Source organism: Ostrea edulis, chromosome 9 (genome assembly GCF_947568905.1).
Source record: "Ostrea edulis chromosome 9, xbOstEdul1.1, whole genome shotgun sequence".
In the NCBI taxonomy this organism is placed as follows: Eukaryota; Metazoa; Mollusca; class Bivalvia; order Ostreida; family Ostreidae; genus Ostrea; species Ostrea edulis.
The window spans coordinates 48,230,649-48,247,588 of record NC_079172.1 but is presented as its reverse complement, the minus strand read 5'-3'; the positions used below and the strand labels follow the sequence as shown (position 1 = coordinate 48,247,588).

The 16,940-nt window shown below is 33.9% G+C and overlaps 1 protein-coding gene across 1 annotated transcript; it reads left to right on the top strand.

The window, feature by feature from the left end:
* The first annotated feature begins 424 nt into the window (after positions 1-424).
* LOC125664764 (uncharacterized) lies at positions 425-16,086 on the top strand. Its single transcript, XM_056149453.1, has 3 exons — positions 425-2,983; positions 13,348-13,414; positions 15,664-16,086. Exons 1-2 carry the CDS (start codon positions 2,513-2,515, stop codon positions 13,378-13,380), a joined length of 504 nt encoding a protein of 167 aa, XP_056005428.1. The 5' UTR covers positions 425-2,512; the 3' UTR covers positions 13,381-13,414; positions 15,664-16,086.
* Positions 16,087-16,940: the final 854 nt, after the last annotated feature.

Sequence of the window (16,940 nt, the reverse complement as noted above, 5' to 3'; positions counted from 1 at the left end):
CTTTGGCTTAAATACTACTTAAAATGTGCAATCTCTATGATAATCGTTATAAAAGTAAATAAATTAATCAGTATTTCTGATTTTTGTGGATATATTGTCTAAATCTTCGTCAAGCGCGAAGCTTTAGGTATGGGAAAGCTATCTGAATCATGCATGGAGAAAAAAATATTTATTTCTTAGGTGAATTATTTAACAATGTTACAGTTCGCTCGAACATATTTTTATTGTCGGACACCAAAACAACAATTATTAAAATAATTGTATTTATGATTTAAATGCGTATTTTTATGTTTTTAAGGTGATTTTTGTAACATACATTTAAGATTTGTTTCTATTCTCCCAAACTCAATACTTTATAATATTATCCAATCAGCATTCAGTAATTAATCACGTGACTCCAACTTAGCGTCACTCCACAATTTTGACTTGCTTGTAGGCAGACGTGGCTGCAAATAAAGTGTGATCTGTATTTTATAAAACTTGGGAATTAATGTGATTTTCGATAATCATATCAACGTTTTCTTAATCTGGTGCAGTTTTCTAAAACAGTAAGTGAGGAAATTGGTTTCCTTTGTTTACTTTGTCAATTTATGTACATGTGCTGTGGGAAGTCGGTCAGTGCAGGGGACGCTATGTAATTATAAGCGATTGCCTAATGGATATCAACAAACCACTTAACGTATGTGTTATTGGAGACTCTTATATTCGCCGGCTGAAGGAATTCTGTATGACGAAGGACATGTTAAATCTAAGGTTACAAAAACAGTTTTGTTCGATAAACTTTCGTGGAAAAGGGGGGTTTCGTGCACGCCATGTTAAACACTTAGCGGGCGGATCTAGGCATGCGTTGCCCCGTTTTGACGAGGTCCCCGACGTGATTTTCATACAAATAGGAGGTAATGACATCTCAGGATCTACGAACTCTGCTCAACTGGCCAAAGATATTGTTTCCTTGGCGGAATATTTGGTGCTAGGTGTCGGAGTTCGATTAGTTTATATTGGCCAATTAATTCGTAGACTCCCGTTCGCCACCTGTCCGGGATACAACGAAATGGTGATACGGATCAACATCCAACTGGATATGATGACAAAAAACTTATCGGGAGTGGTATTTTGGCGTCACCGTGGTTTCTGGGCTTCCCTGTCTTATCTTGGGCCAGATGGTGTACACCTGGATTGCACCCCTTCCCTCAGCCAGCCTATGAGGAAATATCTTCGGAGTATAAGAAATGCTGTAATTCAGGCTCCAAAATTCCTCAGGCCAGTATAATTTTTAAGTTTGCACGGAATTGTTTATATTTTCCGTTAGTATGTGTATATAGAATATTTTAATATACACTGACCTAGGCTTAATTTCAAGCAAAGCATTCATATCAGATCAACATTCGTTGAATTGTATTTGACATGTATATGGCATCTTGGTAATATGGTACCTATGATTGATTGACTCTTGTAATTATGTTCAACATCCACATGCAGGTACTATTTGCTTTCTGTTCAACAAACAAGGCATGTGCATAATGACATTTAAATGCGTCTTATGCAATATATTGATACATAGTCTATCTCTGTTTTATTACAGTCCAAGATAATCCTAGCAGCAATTTCAATTCAATGCATATTGAATCTTGTACATATATGGGTCAGTTACTAGGTACCTATACATAGTAATCGTGTGAATTAGAGTTTTATTCATTTTTATTTGCAAGCGGGTCAAAGTTGCTCATTTTATGTGGGTCTGAGTTAACCCATAAATTTCTGTGGGCCGGAGTTACCCCTACTTTTTATTTGGGTCGGAGTTACCCTTATTTGCTCATTGGGTTGGAGTTACCCAGATTTATATTTTGGGTCGGAGTTACCCATATTTATATTTTGGGTCGGAGTTACCCACATTGATATTTTGGGTCGGAGTTACCCATATTTATATTTTGGGTCGGAGTTACCCACATTGATATTTTGGGTCGGAGTTACCCACATTGATATTTTGGGTCGGAGTTACCCACATTTACATTTTGGGTTGGAGTTACCCACATTTACATTTTGGGTCAGAGTTACCCAGATTTAGTTTGGGTCAGAGTCAACCATTGCTATTTTTATAAGGGGTTATGCATTTATGTAGAGTATCCCAGGGATTAGTTGCACTTTAGATTTCATTTAATAGTGGTACAAACCATATTTCTTGATGTTTGTCACCCTGTTTGGGGTGCATTCTTCATGATTAAGTATTTATACGTTAGGCACAATTTACTCTCAATACCTATTTTAATTTGTGTCATTTTACCTTATTTCTTAATGAAATTATAATTCAGTTCAAAATCACAATGACCATGTGGTCTGCTGATATTACATTCAGCAAATATTATTATCATTATCCTTTGATAGCAGTTCAGTTTTCTTATGCATAGTAAATCATTATTCTACTCTTACATTTCTGTGTGTATGGCAGTTATTACATACTCACCCTTCATCAGTTAAGCATGCACCTTGTGCATTACATATGTAGGTGTATGCTATGTATTTCTATACTGATTTGACATTTTTCGTGGCAAATTGGTTGCTAAATAATGCCACCTTCCATAATTATTTGACAATTTGTTGTAAAATGTGTATTGTTACAGGAACAATGCCACCCAAACCCAGCCAGCGCCTGTCAGCGAAGCGCAGGAGAGTCAATTCTCCGGGTAGCTCAGAAGCTCCCAATTTCACATGTGCAAGTGATTCAGTGCGAAATGATCTGAATCCCATTCAATCAAGTTCAAGTGGAGTGAACACTTTAGCCTCACAAATAGACTATGCAGAATTAGCAAAGCATATAGTTGCCCAACAGAGACAACAAGGAACAGAAATTCAGCAGGAGGCATCAGCACAGCCACAAACTATGACTGACAGTACACCCGTGAGCTCATCTATGTTAAATGGCAGTGAGGGAAATCAGGATGTGTCGGCCTCCAACTTAAGTTCCTTGTTGGACATGTTTTCACAGGTGAGTCGGCAAGTAGGTCACAAAGTCAAATGCCAATAAAATTGTGTGATTCTGTGCCACTTGGGGCAACAGTGTCACAAAAAATAAAACAAAAGATATGGAATCACGAATTCGTAGATTTAAAATCTTTGCTTCCATCCTCAGGTGAAGAACCACTGACCATTACGGTCAAAGCTGGTAAAATAGAGGTTAACCAGGCATCCAACAATAAAACGCCACTAAGCATTAATCAGTGGACAGATGCTTTCTTAATCTTTACATCAATTTACTTGCAAAAGTTCCCTAATGATGCCTGCAATTTCTTAAATATGCTTTCACAGTTCGTGAAATCAGCAGGCTCCATGTTGATCAAGCATGGAGAAATTATGATGAATCCTTTCGTCGTATCAGGGAATCTTCAGTTATTCCCTGGGAAAGGCCAATTGTTGAATTGCGCCTGAGGGCAGCATCAATGGGAGTACGTCAAGCAAACAAACCCCAAACTCATGCTGCCCAGTTAGGTTTCTCAGAAAATTATATTCAGCATTTAGGTCGTTGGAATTCAAATGTGTTACATCGGTACATAAGAATACAATCTTTCAAACTATAAGCTAGCACATTTTGCAATTACTATAACATTGACTAAATACCTTAAAGCAGGTCAGTGTCTCACTGCTGCTTTAAGCGTCATAACATTTGTACATGTGGGTCATTTCCATGTCTTATTTATATATATTTTTATGTCGGGTGAACCATTCACTACTGTTAGATCATGTTTGTTAACATCAAAATTCTTTTGAGTTTTCGGGAACGATTATTTGATGCATATATGTATTTCTGTAGCTTGACCTACTTGCCGGCATTCATGACTTTACTTTGCTTATGGTTTTGATCTTATGAACATATACTCATTCCTCTTTGCATAAGAAGCCACATGCTTGATATCAGGACAGTGTTTCACTGCTGTTATCATTACATGTTTTCTGTTATAAAATGTATTCTCATTTAGTTGTGATTGATTCTAGTCTTCAGCAAGGTTGCATGTTTATTTAGATTATTAGTCTTAGTCTACTTTGTACATTTCAACGTGTTATTTGACAGGCCAGTGTCTCACTGCTGTCATCCATTTTTAAGAAATTGTTATTTTGAATTTGTGTTATTTGCTTTATGTATTATTCACGATTGTTGAAAAAATTATATTCAGCATTTAGGTCGTTGGAATTCAAATGTGTTACATCGGTACATAAGAATACAATCTTTCAAACTATAAGCTAGCACATTTTGCAATTACTATAACATTGACTAAATACATTAAAGCAGGTCAGTGTCTCACTGCTGCTTTAAGCGTCATAACATTTGTACATGTGGTCATTTCCATGTCTTATTTATATATATTTTTATGTCGGGTGAACCATTCACTACTGTTAGATCATGTTTGTTAACATCAAAATTCTTTTGAGTTTTCGGGAACGATTATTTGATGCATATATGTATTTCTGTAGCTTGACCTACTTGCCGGCATTCATGACTTTACTTTACTTATGGTTTTGATCTTATGAACATATACTCATTCCTCTTTGCATAAGAAGCCACATGCTTGATATCAGGACAGTGTTTCACTGCTGTTATCATTACATGTTTTCTGTTATAAAATGTATTCTCATTTAGTTGTGATTGATTCTAGTCTTCAGCAAGGTTGCATGTTTATTTAGATTATTAGTCTTAGTCTACTTTGTACATTTCAAGTGCTATTTGACAGGCCAGTGTCTCACTGCTGTCATCCATTTTTAAGAAATTGTTATTTTGAATTTGTGTTATTTGTTTTATGTATTATTCACGATTGTTGAAACTACTCAGGAAGGTTTTCTTTGTGTAAGTGATGAGGGTTGATTTTAATGTCCATACCTGTATTTTGTTGCTCGCAAGCTCGGCACGGGATGTGATCTGTTGATCTCATCTTGTGGCCAATTTTTTGATGTGCCATCTTTTTGCTGCATCTTTGTAAGGTTGTTTTTTATTGTAGTTAATGTAGACTTTTATAGATAAATTTGGGGGATCAGACATATTGAATTATTTTGTCATTGTTTATTTTCTTTCTCTATTTCAGTGACATTTTCAGTGGATTGTTTGTGAGTCTGATCCCCTTGTTAGTAGTTTGTTATCTAGTTCGTCATTTGAATAAATGACATTTTTCATACTCAATTTGCCTTATGTTTATATCTAATATGATACAGCAAAAACTAGCTTCGGTGACCTTTCTCAGCATTTTAAGACATAAAACAACAATTATTAAAATAATTGTATTTATGATTTAAATGCGTATTTTTATGTTTTTAAGGTGATTTTTGTAACATACATTTAAGATTTGTTTCTATTCTCCCAAACTCAATACTTTATAATATTATCCAATCAGCATTCAGTAATTAATCACGTGACTCCAACTTAGCGTCACTCTACAATTTTGATTTGCTTGTAGGCAGACGTGGCTGCAAATAAAGTGTGATCTGTATTTTATACCCACCATCCACCCCTTCATTCCTGCCATGTAATTGTCTTTCTAGTCCCTATCAATTTTTGATGTGCGGCCAATTTTTTGATGTGCCATTTTTTTGATGTGCCATCTTTTTGCTGCATCTTTGTAAGGTTGTTTTTTATTGTAGTTGATGTAGACTTTTATAGATAAATTTGGGGGATCAGACATATTGAATTATTTTGTCATTGTTTATTTTCTTTCTCTATTTCAGTGACATTTTCAGTGGATTGTTTGTGAGTCTGATCCCCTTGTTAGTAGTTTGTTATCTAGTTCGTCATTTGAATAAATGACATTTTTCATACTCAATTTGCCTTATGTTTATATCTAATATGATACAGCAAAAACTAGCTTCGGTGACCTTTCTCAGCATTTTAAGACATAAATTGAGTTCCAATGTACATTGTATGGCCATTAGAAAAATCCGTTGATTTCTAGTTTAATTGACTGAACAATGAACTTGATTATATTTTAATGAGCAGGACCCAGTTCCACAAAAGTTGGTTAAGTCTTATAACTAATAGTTAACGTCTAGTTATCACAGAATAAATGTAAGAGTTAATGACAAGTTAACTGTCTGTTAAAGTCAATTAACTAACCTTCTGTAAATCATGCTCTGTTGTTGTTGTTTTTTAAAACCCACCTGTGTATTAGAGAGAAAAAGTGCATTTTTGCTGAGTTGCTTATTTTCACAGTTAATATATGTATATGTATCACGGTTAATACAATATGTATCGGCTAATAAATGTATCACAGTTAATATAAAATGTATCATAGTTAATATTATATGTATCACAATTAATATATGTATCACAATTAACATATGTATCACAATTAATATATGTATCACAATTAACATATGTATCACAATTAACATATGTATCACAGTTCTGTGTATATATATATATATATGTGTGTGTGTGTGTGTGTGTGTGTGTGTGTGTGTGTGTGTGTGTGTATCAAAGTTGATCTAGATATCGCAGTTGATATTTAAATGGATTCAATGCGCCATCTGCCATCCAGTGAATACAAACAAAACGTTTAAAATAAAACAGTTTTGCTTTTATTTGGAAAAGCGTGACGTACAGAATTGAACGAAACACTTTAATTGTGAAAGACGATAGTTTGGGAATTGTAGACATTGAAATAATAAATTTAAAGCCTTTAAAAGCGTCTTAGGTGACTCGAATGGCAGACGAAACCCGTTTCCTAATACAGACTTTTGTACAGAACATGATACTAGTATCAACCATTAATTGTCATTGTAAGAGAGGAATGTTTACCTTCGATGTTTTTACCAATTGGAATGATAGCAATTTCCTCATGAATTTGAACAATGTGCACATGAAACTTTGATAAATATAGTACGACTATTTTAACAGCTAGGCATATTCTGACAGAAGTGAAAATAAAATGGAAATATTTAAAAAATCATTTTTGAAAAATACTTGAGGGTATAAATAGTAACGCTTCGCACCAGCGTACTTTTCATGATGCGTTAACGCACTTCATGACGTATGCTGACATAAAAATATATCAGTTAATGCTTTCGTGATAAACGTGATTTTACTTTTGTTGTTACGTACATATTTCGGTATTCTTCCAAAAGATATGTTGTTTTAATGCATTTAAAATTCAAAACTTTCTTATGTGAAGTTTGTGCAACAACCATCATGGAATAATAAAACATTCAAATATAAAGATAAAACATGTTTTCAAAAGGTGAGTATCGGGTAGTGTTTTATTTGTGAAAGATGTTTGTACTATTTTAGGCTATTCAAAACCTTGTACGAATTTTTAGATATTGTACCGAATAAAACAAAACTGGTTATTATAATATCGTAAGTTGAAAATGTAATAATGGGAAAATATCAATTTTTTTTATATGACATACTGTCGATATACTAAGTCAAATGATACATTTATAACGATTTCATGTTTCATGAGGGATTCCCTGTCCAATTCCTAACAAAATTATATGTTGTATGTCTACCCCAAATCGTGATCCATGCAGATTTAAATCGATTTAAAAATACTGTCATTTAGTCTTTAAAAACCTCTAAAATGTGCCGGTAGAGAAAGGGTTAACCCTTTCTCTACCGTATCGGTCAATATGACCGATAGCGCGTAAAAACAGGGCTACGCAAAAGGAGTGTCTATAAATCTTTGAAACTACGGACGTAATATATATGTTTTATATATCTTATTTTTGGAAATTTTCTATATTTTTTAACTATGTAAAAATCAATTGAGTAAATAAAGCCATAAAATTAAAAAAAGCATTTAAAATGAAAGATGACTTCGTCTAATTATTTCTGTTTTATTTTGTAAAACCCACCTTATTTAATTGCAGGCAGCTCTATTTCGATATTTCATTATGTGTTGTAGGGGTCAGATTGCATAATCATACCTATGTAATACATATGTTCTTGTATTTTTGTTTTCGACTCATTCTGACCCCCACTAGATTTCTGTTACATTGTATATAACTTCGTCATTTTCAAAATAAATGACATTTTTTAAATTCACATCACTGTCTTATTTTCACTGCCTTTATCAAGTAACAAGCAAAGGCTACTTGGCAAGTCATATTAACTAAGGCACATAAAAACATTTATCGGATATGCTTAGTAGCAACACATTTCTCAATAAATGTATATTAGTGCAGTCCTTGCACACACGTTAAGGAGGATGTCAAAGACTTGTATAATTGTGTAAATGAAAAAAATATGTTACGCTTATTGCACAGTTTACACTTTTTAATATACAAAGGACATATATGCTTGGGTTTTATATGGGGGGAAAAACTTAAAGATGTATTTTAACATTATACTATGTAAAATAAAGATTTACACAAGCCGAAATCTCATACACACATGTACTTTGCGTTAAGATGTAGATAGTTGTATACTCTCTGTTTCAGGAACAAAAATATTTCAAATTAAGATGATGTTACTAAAAAAATTCTTTAATTCTTTTAACGTTATCAAAATATTTTGATTATCTGATTATACGGACTTGGGGGAATTAGATGTCAACTCGAAATAAAGGGCACCACAGAGTCTTCTATATCTGCTTCATATTTTGATAATTATTGAACTAAGATGTTAACGGCAAACTAACAACACAACTTTTTATACGCCCGTCGAAGTCGCATTATGCACAGGCACCTGAAGTCTGGATACATGTAGCTCTTATGTACATACGCCCCCACCCCCTCTAGAATGAAATTATTTTATACAGAACCAAAAATGTATCCAAAATATGTTATTTCCCACCGATCACCCTCATAAGTCGTTCTGGATAGTCAGTTTGTACCTTCTGTAAGCTTTATAGATGACCACCCTGCTTCGAGACCTATTCACGGGGTATAAACCAACTTTATCGAAGGAATTTCTGCGAATATCTCGTAAGGCTAATGATCCCGTGGAGATCCGGGTGAATAGGTCCTCAGTACCCCTTGCTTGTCGTAGAAGGCGACTACATGGGGCGGTCCTTCGGGTGAGACCGCAAAAATCTTGGTCCCATGTCACAGCAGGATAAAGATCCCTCCCTGCGCAAAGGCCATAAGCGCCGAACATATGCCTAAATTTTGCAGCTCTTCACCGGCAGTGGTGACGTCTACATATGAGTGAAATATTCTCGAAAGGGGCGTTAAACAACATTCAATCATCAATCGTAAGGCTAATATAATATAATTCTACTTATGTCTTTTATCTAAATCCCATACCATCCGTTTTATTTGTCGCATTCTGCCTTTATTTCGTCGTACCCAAGCTTTTACGTCCATTGACAGCCTTAAAGGAGGTTGTGAAATCACTTTGCGTCTCGTGTTATCGGATTGGCTTGCACTTGCGTCATCTTTGTAAAATATACTTCAGATAAGCATTTCAGTTGAAATAATTTCGATTGATTATCATCTTCAAATAATTAATTCTATAAAGTTATGTATCATAATTAGCTTTTTACCATGAAATAATCTGATTTGATATTCCTATTAGTCATTTTCGTTTTGAAAACCATGTGCCTTTGACAAATTTTAAATAGCTCTTTCATATACGAGGGTTGTCCGTAAAGTTCGTGTACAGTTTTGATAAAAACTGACATTGATCAAATAATTAAAACTATTATATTTATGTCTCCGAACACAAAGTGTCGGAGACATATTGTTTTTGCTCCGTTTCTTATTATTCTTATTTTCTTCTTCTTCTTCTTTTTATTCCTCTTCTTTCCAGAGAAATGTGTCCGCTCGATTATATGAAAGTGCTTCGACTGATCAACTTCAAACTTTCTGAGCTGATAGGGGGTCCTGAGGAGGGGTGCAATCAACTTTTCAAATTTTCAAAATGGCCGCCGTTTCAAAATGGCCGCCAAAAAATCAAAGTTGTCGGATTTCAACCAAATTCTATTTCTAGGGTAATATTTTGACCCCAAGTCCATTTCCACCATCCAAAAAAATTTTTAAGCCGCCATTTTCAAAATGGCCGCCATATACCGAAATATGTGAACGTGTAAAAATCTCTACAGCATTTTGGTTCTGGGGTAAATTGAGGGTTAACAATTCATTTCTAGCTTCAGTATTTCCTTCCAATCAATTTTGAAATGTTTCAAAATGGCTGCCATTGAAGAAAATGGCGGCCAAAAATCAAGTCCGTCGGATTTCAACCAAATTTATTTTCTAGGGTATATTGAGGATCCTGAGTGCATATCTGGCATCAAAAAACATTTCTGACATGGGGAGGTGTTCGGAGACATTCGTGTTGGCATCCCAAAAACATTTCTGACATGGGGAGGTGTTCGGAGACATTCGTGTTGGCATCCCAACACAGTTATAGCTCTTCATATTTAATTTTATAGATATGCAAATTTTCATCACAAAACAACGCACAAATAGTTATAATTCTATCACATACAAAAGGAGAAGGTACGCTTAGCATATAAATTTGGCCTAGTAAAATCAAGAAGATTAAAGTAGAAGATGACACACTTTTACCCATCGAAGTCATTTGGGGGCAACACCCTCTCTTCAAATATACAAACGAAATGGTACCAAAACGTCATATAGTAGAATAATACGCTCTCGAATTAACCGGATCGCTATTTTTTAACCAAAACTTCAAAATTTTACTTACATTTGTCAATATTCTGATATGTGCACATTCAAGGCGATGGATGATATTTACATGTGTTAAACGAAATACTTCGATTAATAATAAAAAGGGTCTTTCATCAATCGCCTTCCCTGTGCACATAGTGAAATTATAAAATCTGATATTTCTGGAAAAAATTCCGCATCACACTAAGATTACATATAAGCGCGACAAATCATAAATTAAGGCGTGTGTTACCTTTTGTGTAGTATGGATATGATATAAAGATATATAATAATAATCACATGAGTGTAGTTCATGTAACAAGCGATAATTTTACAGTCGACTATGTCACTATCGTTTTAGATAAAAACACCGAATGAAATTGAAAATACAAATTACATGTACATGATCACATAAATTGTTAAAAAGGTTATTAAATAACCTTTTTATCAATTTATGTGATCACGTAATTTGTATTTTCAATTTCATTCGGTGTAAAATTATCGCTTGTTACATGAACTACACTCATGTGAAATTGTTTGTAATACGACAAGGATAATAATTCTCGACCAACAAAAGTTATATTTATATCAATAACATGTAAAAGGTCTTCTAGATAAGAAACTAAGTGGTTTAACAGTCTCAATGCCATATACTGTGTGGAATGGCAGTTCAATAGATTACGGTCCTGACCAGGCTGGGATTAACCGGATAAAGGACTGAATTGGAACCAATAGAAATCGATCATATTTCAATAAATAATCTTCAGATTAAGTTTGATAAATTAATATGAACAACATTGTTGTGGTGTATTCCCATATTAATGATTCCATGCTCCACATGAACGTTTACATGTGGCGTTTACGTTACGAAAGGGGATATTTACTGGGGAAAAACAGAAATATCGCACTGTAATAAAATCAACAAAAACAATCTATATCTTTCATACTTGTAGACATCTTAAGACTGATTCTATGTAACTATCAAAATTCAGTGGCCACGGTATGTCACAGATTTTTATGAAACTTTGTGTGTAACAATATTATGATAGATATAAAACAAAAAGGACATGCAAAGGTTTGACTTAGCAACGGTTGCCATGGAAACCGATCCTCTCACAACAGCTGGACAAGATATGCACATGTATGTTATATTTTGAATAATCAAAAATTAAACGCTATTGTTTATAAAAACAACAATTGTAAAAATTATTTTGAGCTAGGTTCTAGCTTTTAGAAATTTTTTTGTATTTATTTAATCCTTGGAAACAATAGAAATAATTATTTTTATGATGTATAAGGGTTTGATATATGTAATTTTTAGAGAGGGATAAAATATATTTGCCCAGTCATTTGGTGTAAACTCAAATGCTAGTAAAATGTATTGAATCTTACTTTAAAAAAGTACAGAAACACATTTGTGGAGAAACCAAAGGTAAACACATAAACCAGTAGTTTCCTCTGGTGCACAAACCAAAATACACCAGAAAGAGTTATTGTCCTTTGTAACACTCTCTTGTATTGGAGATATGAACAGCCTTCATTTGTTTTCAGTATGGCAGGAGGTGGAAATTGAGTTTTTATTCAATTTGTTCTTCAGAAGTTTATCAATATCAGATGCTCTTTGTTCACTTAATTCACTACCACGATCTTTATCTTCAATTGTGCTAAAGGATTCCGGTTTATTTCATGGAATACAAATCCGTTTGATCTTTGCCATAGTCACCGGACTCTAGCATCCAATCGTCTACGTAGTAGTAGAAAAAGTAAATGTTGTGGAATTTAACGCTTTATTGCATCACATCCGACTAAAAAAATGACCAGGGAAACAGAAGGCTGACAGACATATTCATAGAAAATATGAAAAAGCCCTGCCTGTTGCCGTGTTGGAACTTGTATTGACGTTTCAGTATTCTATTTGATTTAGAATCCAAATTCTAAAGTAAAGGCTGAATAAAATGTATCAGAAAATTTGGCTTTTAGTAAACATATGAGAACCCCAATTTATTTTATACTGCCAGCCAGGCTAGTCAGCTATAGTGGTATACATGTAGACTGAACATTGTAAGTAGTCCTATCATTTACTGCATGGGTGTACAATATAGAATACTAGTTAAGTATGTCCCCAACCTAACATTCACTCGGGGAGTTTCCTATCACATTTACACAGAGTTCAGGATCTGTAAAAATTGGGGAATACTTATAAAATCATGTTTCATGTGGAAATTTTCAAAAGGACTAGGCTTAATTTATGTAATCCTAAGTGATGACCCCCCCTCTCTCTCTCTCTCTCTCTCTCTCTGACTGTCAAGTTTACAATAAAAACAAACATGTGAATGCCTGTGTGCATTCTAGATAAAGATTGTTAAAATCATATATATTGGTGAGCCAGGCTACTTTCAAGTTTGTTTACCTGTGGTAACCCCCACAAATATGTGATGGTTCTAATCTACAGAAGAAATCACACAAATACTATTATGATTTAAAGTTTTCTCATCTCTGTAATTATGAACTTTAGGACACTTGGTTTGGAAAAATTAAATGATGAAAAATTGATGATTTTGAATTGGGTCCTGTAACTGGGCCCTCAAATTTTAATACATGTAGGTCCTGTCAACTTAAGTAAATCAAAAAATATTAAATGTAAATTGTAAATATTCAAATACTTTTGAATTCTTACTAATTCATCCAATAATCACATATTTTGGCCAAAGTACATGACCACTATTTTATGTAATTAATGTGTGCTTTTCTGTGTTTCAGCTATATGAGCATCATACTGTGCAATTCACCTGAAGATGGAGTTGACCAAGTTGCTAACTTTGAGGAGGTAAATATTCAGCATTAATACATTCACATTGAATACATAATTTGAAATTCAAATTTGAATCCCAGTATTATAAATCCTAAAACAAATTAATAGATGTGGGGAATGTGGTACATTGGGTTTAGTTTTTTGGTTATAGAGCCTGCATGGAAACTGAATTCTCTAGAATAATCACAGGAGACCATCCATTTTTTATGCGACATGATGACTTGAAACGTTTTAATCACAACTTCCTAAAAAAAAAATTTATTACTTCACTTAATTGGCATACTCAAAAAGACTAGTTGTTTTGTTGTCAATGACGCACATATATATGTACACGTGTATGAGCTCAGTATCATTTGTAAAAATGATTAATTCTAATTAGGTCAATGTTGAGAATCACTCAAGTGACCTACATGTTGCTATTTGTGTGCGTCAGTCATCATAAGACGTTAATTGAACATTAATATTTTTTCTTGATAACCACCCGTCCAATTCTTTTCAAATTTCTTTTAAGCATCTTTGGGACAAGGGGAATTAACATAGATTGTAAATCTAAGGACTCTGGATTGACGGTACTTTTAAAAATGCTCTATACCAAAATTGAGAATTTTGTTTTAGAACCAGGGTTTGATTTCTTCAATTTTATGGAGAAAACTTTTTCAGATATACACTTCGTTAAATTGTAGAGTTGGGGAAGGGGGGGGGGGTTATAAGTGTATTTGACATCTATTTGTGTCCAAATTATGCAATTAACACTGAGGATTTCAGTAGTAGTCTGTTTTTAAAACAACAGACACTTAGAATTAAGAGCACAATGAAAGCATACATGTGATAAGGAGGGGGGACTTCCTAATAATGCCTGAAAATTCTTAACAAGTAAATTTTTGTTAAAATTTACACTAGAGATGCCAATTCAAGATAATTAACATGCTTTGTTTATTGGCATCTGGTGTACATTTAGCAACAAGTAGTGTTGTTCATTGTGAAACGATAAATTGATAATGTACATGTATGCGTTGGTTGTACATGTGTTTTAGGCATATCTTCTTGCATGTTTTGTTGTGTTTGGTTGTCGAAAATATTGATAGAAATTAATAATGAAGAATTGCTGATATACTGAGGACATCATGATTCTGATCTAAAGAAATTGAGGACTAGTTAATATTTACATACTTTGTTACATCATGACCATACATTGCTTGCAAGAAAAACACACATGGGCCACATACATGTAATCAGTGACTACGACATTTTGTTCAGTTATACTGTTTTCAAGTCATTATACTTAATTCTTAGAAAAAATCCTTAACTGGCAATTGATTGCAATAAGAAATTGCAAATTTTCTATTTATTCCTTACTTGACACCATCGAATGACAGTAATGTGATGCACGCTCCCTGTAATCAGGGGGAAATAACTCGTATAGCATTGTGAAAAATGTAGCTCATTGATTATTCATATACGTTTGAAATATTTTATGGTTATACAAGATTTTTTACAATAACTATTGAAAAAGACTCGAACACAATTTATGTTCATGTTATGCATAAATCTTATTAAATCATTGACTCCGCAAAATATTATGACATCACCTTAAATAAAGCTGAATGCTTATGAAGGAAAACCAGAAAGGGGTACCAAAATTGCGAATTTCGAAAACACAGGGTTGTGAATGTGGGTCCAAAAGAGTCATATAGTGTATAACATGGATTTTGTAGCCCTTAGAGCTATAGTGATACGTTGAATTTTTTTTAAATTTGATTAATGCTCAGGTAACCAATAAGGTTTGTGGACATCTTGTTAATTTATGAGTAGTAACACTATTAATAGCTCTTCAATACAGCATAAACACATGTATACAAACTGTATCAAAACATAACATCCTTTAGGCCAATTCAACTTAATTAGTAAGATTATCATCCGGGGTCACCAAAAAGTATGGGGCAGACTGTGGGAAGATTTTATTTCTTAATTTTTATTTTCTGAGAAATATATTGATGACAAACGAGTTTTTGTCAACAGAAGTGCATAATTTAATGCCAGATATATAAATCTATGTTATTTCACAGATGTTTTTGAGGGGCGGGTGGGCGAGCATGATAATCTATCAACTAAGTAATTAATTAAGTGGTAAAATTACTATTCTAGCATCATGAATGATCTTGTACATGTAAATTTAGTTTAATCAAATTGAATTAGGTGTGTATTGTATGAAAATGTGAAAAATAAGATGAACTTTTCAATATTTGTTCAACACATTTTTTTAGAACTTGAAGAGCAGAAGATGCATTCCATGACTCTTATGTGATATAGAAGACAAAGAAGAGCTCTTGAGAATGGAAAAAAAAACTGCGAGTTTTACAGTCAATGAACACACCTCACGACACAAGTCCATCCTGATTCAGTAAACTATTCTTCTAAGGAAACAGCATGACTTAGTTAAGATCAAGTTTTGGTGTCAGAAGACTAATGTAACTAAAACATTGCAAAATTAACCTGCAAGTGTCTTATGTGAACCTACTGAATAAGGATTCATTACTGAACAGTTGAAGGAAAATCACTATTATAATGATTTTTAAAAAAAGATGATTGTGTTGTTTGGATAACATTGTGATCCATGTTTGTTGAATAAACAACTTTGCAAAAATGAGTTGTTCTGTGTTAATATTATAAATTTACTAATTACTGGTATGTCAACATAAATTACAGTAACACTCAACAAACTTCAATAAATTTTAAAGTTTCATGCAGTTTCTGCAGTAGAAAATGACACCTATTGATTTTCTGGTCCAAAGGTCACCAGGTGCAATGCAATACTCTGTACAATTGATGTCTGACCAGTTTCTTCAGAACCCTTTGATTGATAGTGATATTTCATACAGGGGTTGGTCACTGGTAGTATATGACCCCCATTGATTTTCAGGTCAAAAGATTAAAAATGGCAGTGGCCTCCATGGCCGAGTGGTTGGAGCATAGCGTTCAAAATGACACGGCCTCAGTCGGCGCGGGTTCGAATCCCGCTCGCACTGGTATTAAGTGAGAAAGTTTCCCAATTTACTTTCGGAAGGTCGGTGGTCTCTTCCCAGGTACATTGTATCTGGGTTCTCACTTTCACCAATAAACACTGGGCACCACCAGAAAACTGAAAAATTGTTGAGTGTGGCGGAAAATATCAATAAATCAATCAATTAAAAATGACTAGGTGCAATGTAGCTAGTACTCTCTGCAATGGTGTCCCCCCAATATCTTGGGCCTGTTGTTCAATTATGATATTTCATATGTTGGTTGGTTATGAATAGTAGATGACCCTAATGATTTCCAAGTCAAAGGTCAACAAATACAAGGCAGTACAATGAACAATTTATTGGTATCTACCCAATATCTTGAGAAGACTTTATAGTTATTGATAATAGTTTACATGTCAATACAGTACATGTAATATAGCTCGTTTATGGAAATGATTGCAAAATCTACTTGTGCTTGGGGAGGGGGGGGGGGGGGTTCTACTGGATTACAGTTTATGTTTACATGGGTTTTTTTAATC

What these genes read in the sequence shown, in the direction of transcription:
- LOC125664764 (XM_056149453.1), top strand. Translation starts at nt 2,513, where the DNA reads ATGTATTTCTATACTGATTTGACATTTTTCGTGGCAAATTGGTTGCTA. An exon ending in TGTTGGACATGTTTTCACAG is followed by an intron (nt 2,984 to 13,347) that starts GTGAGTCGGCAA and finishes TCTGTGTTTCAG; the next exon opens with CTATATGAGCATCATACTGT.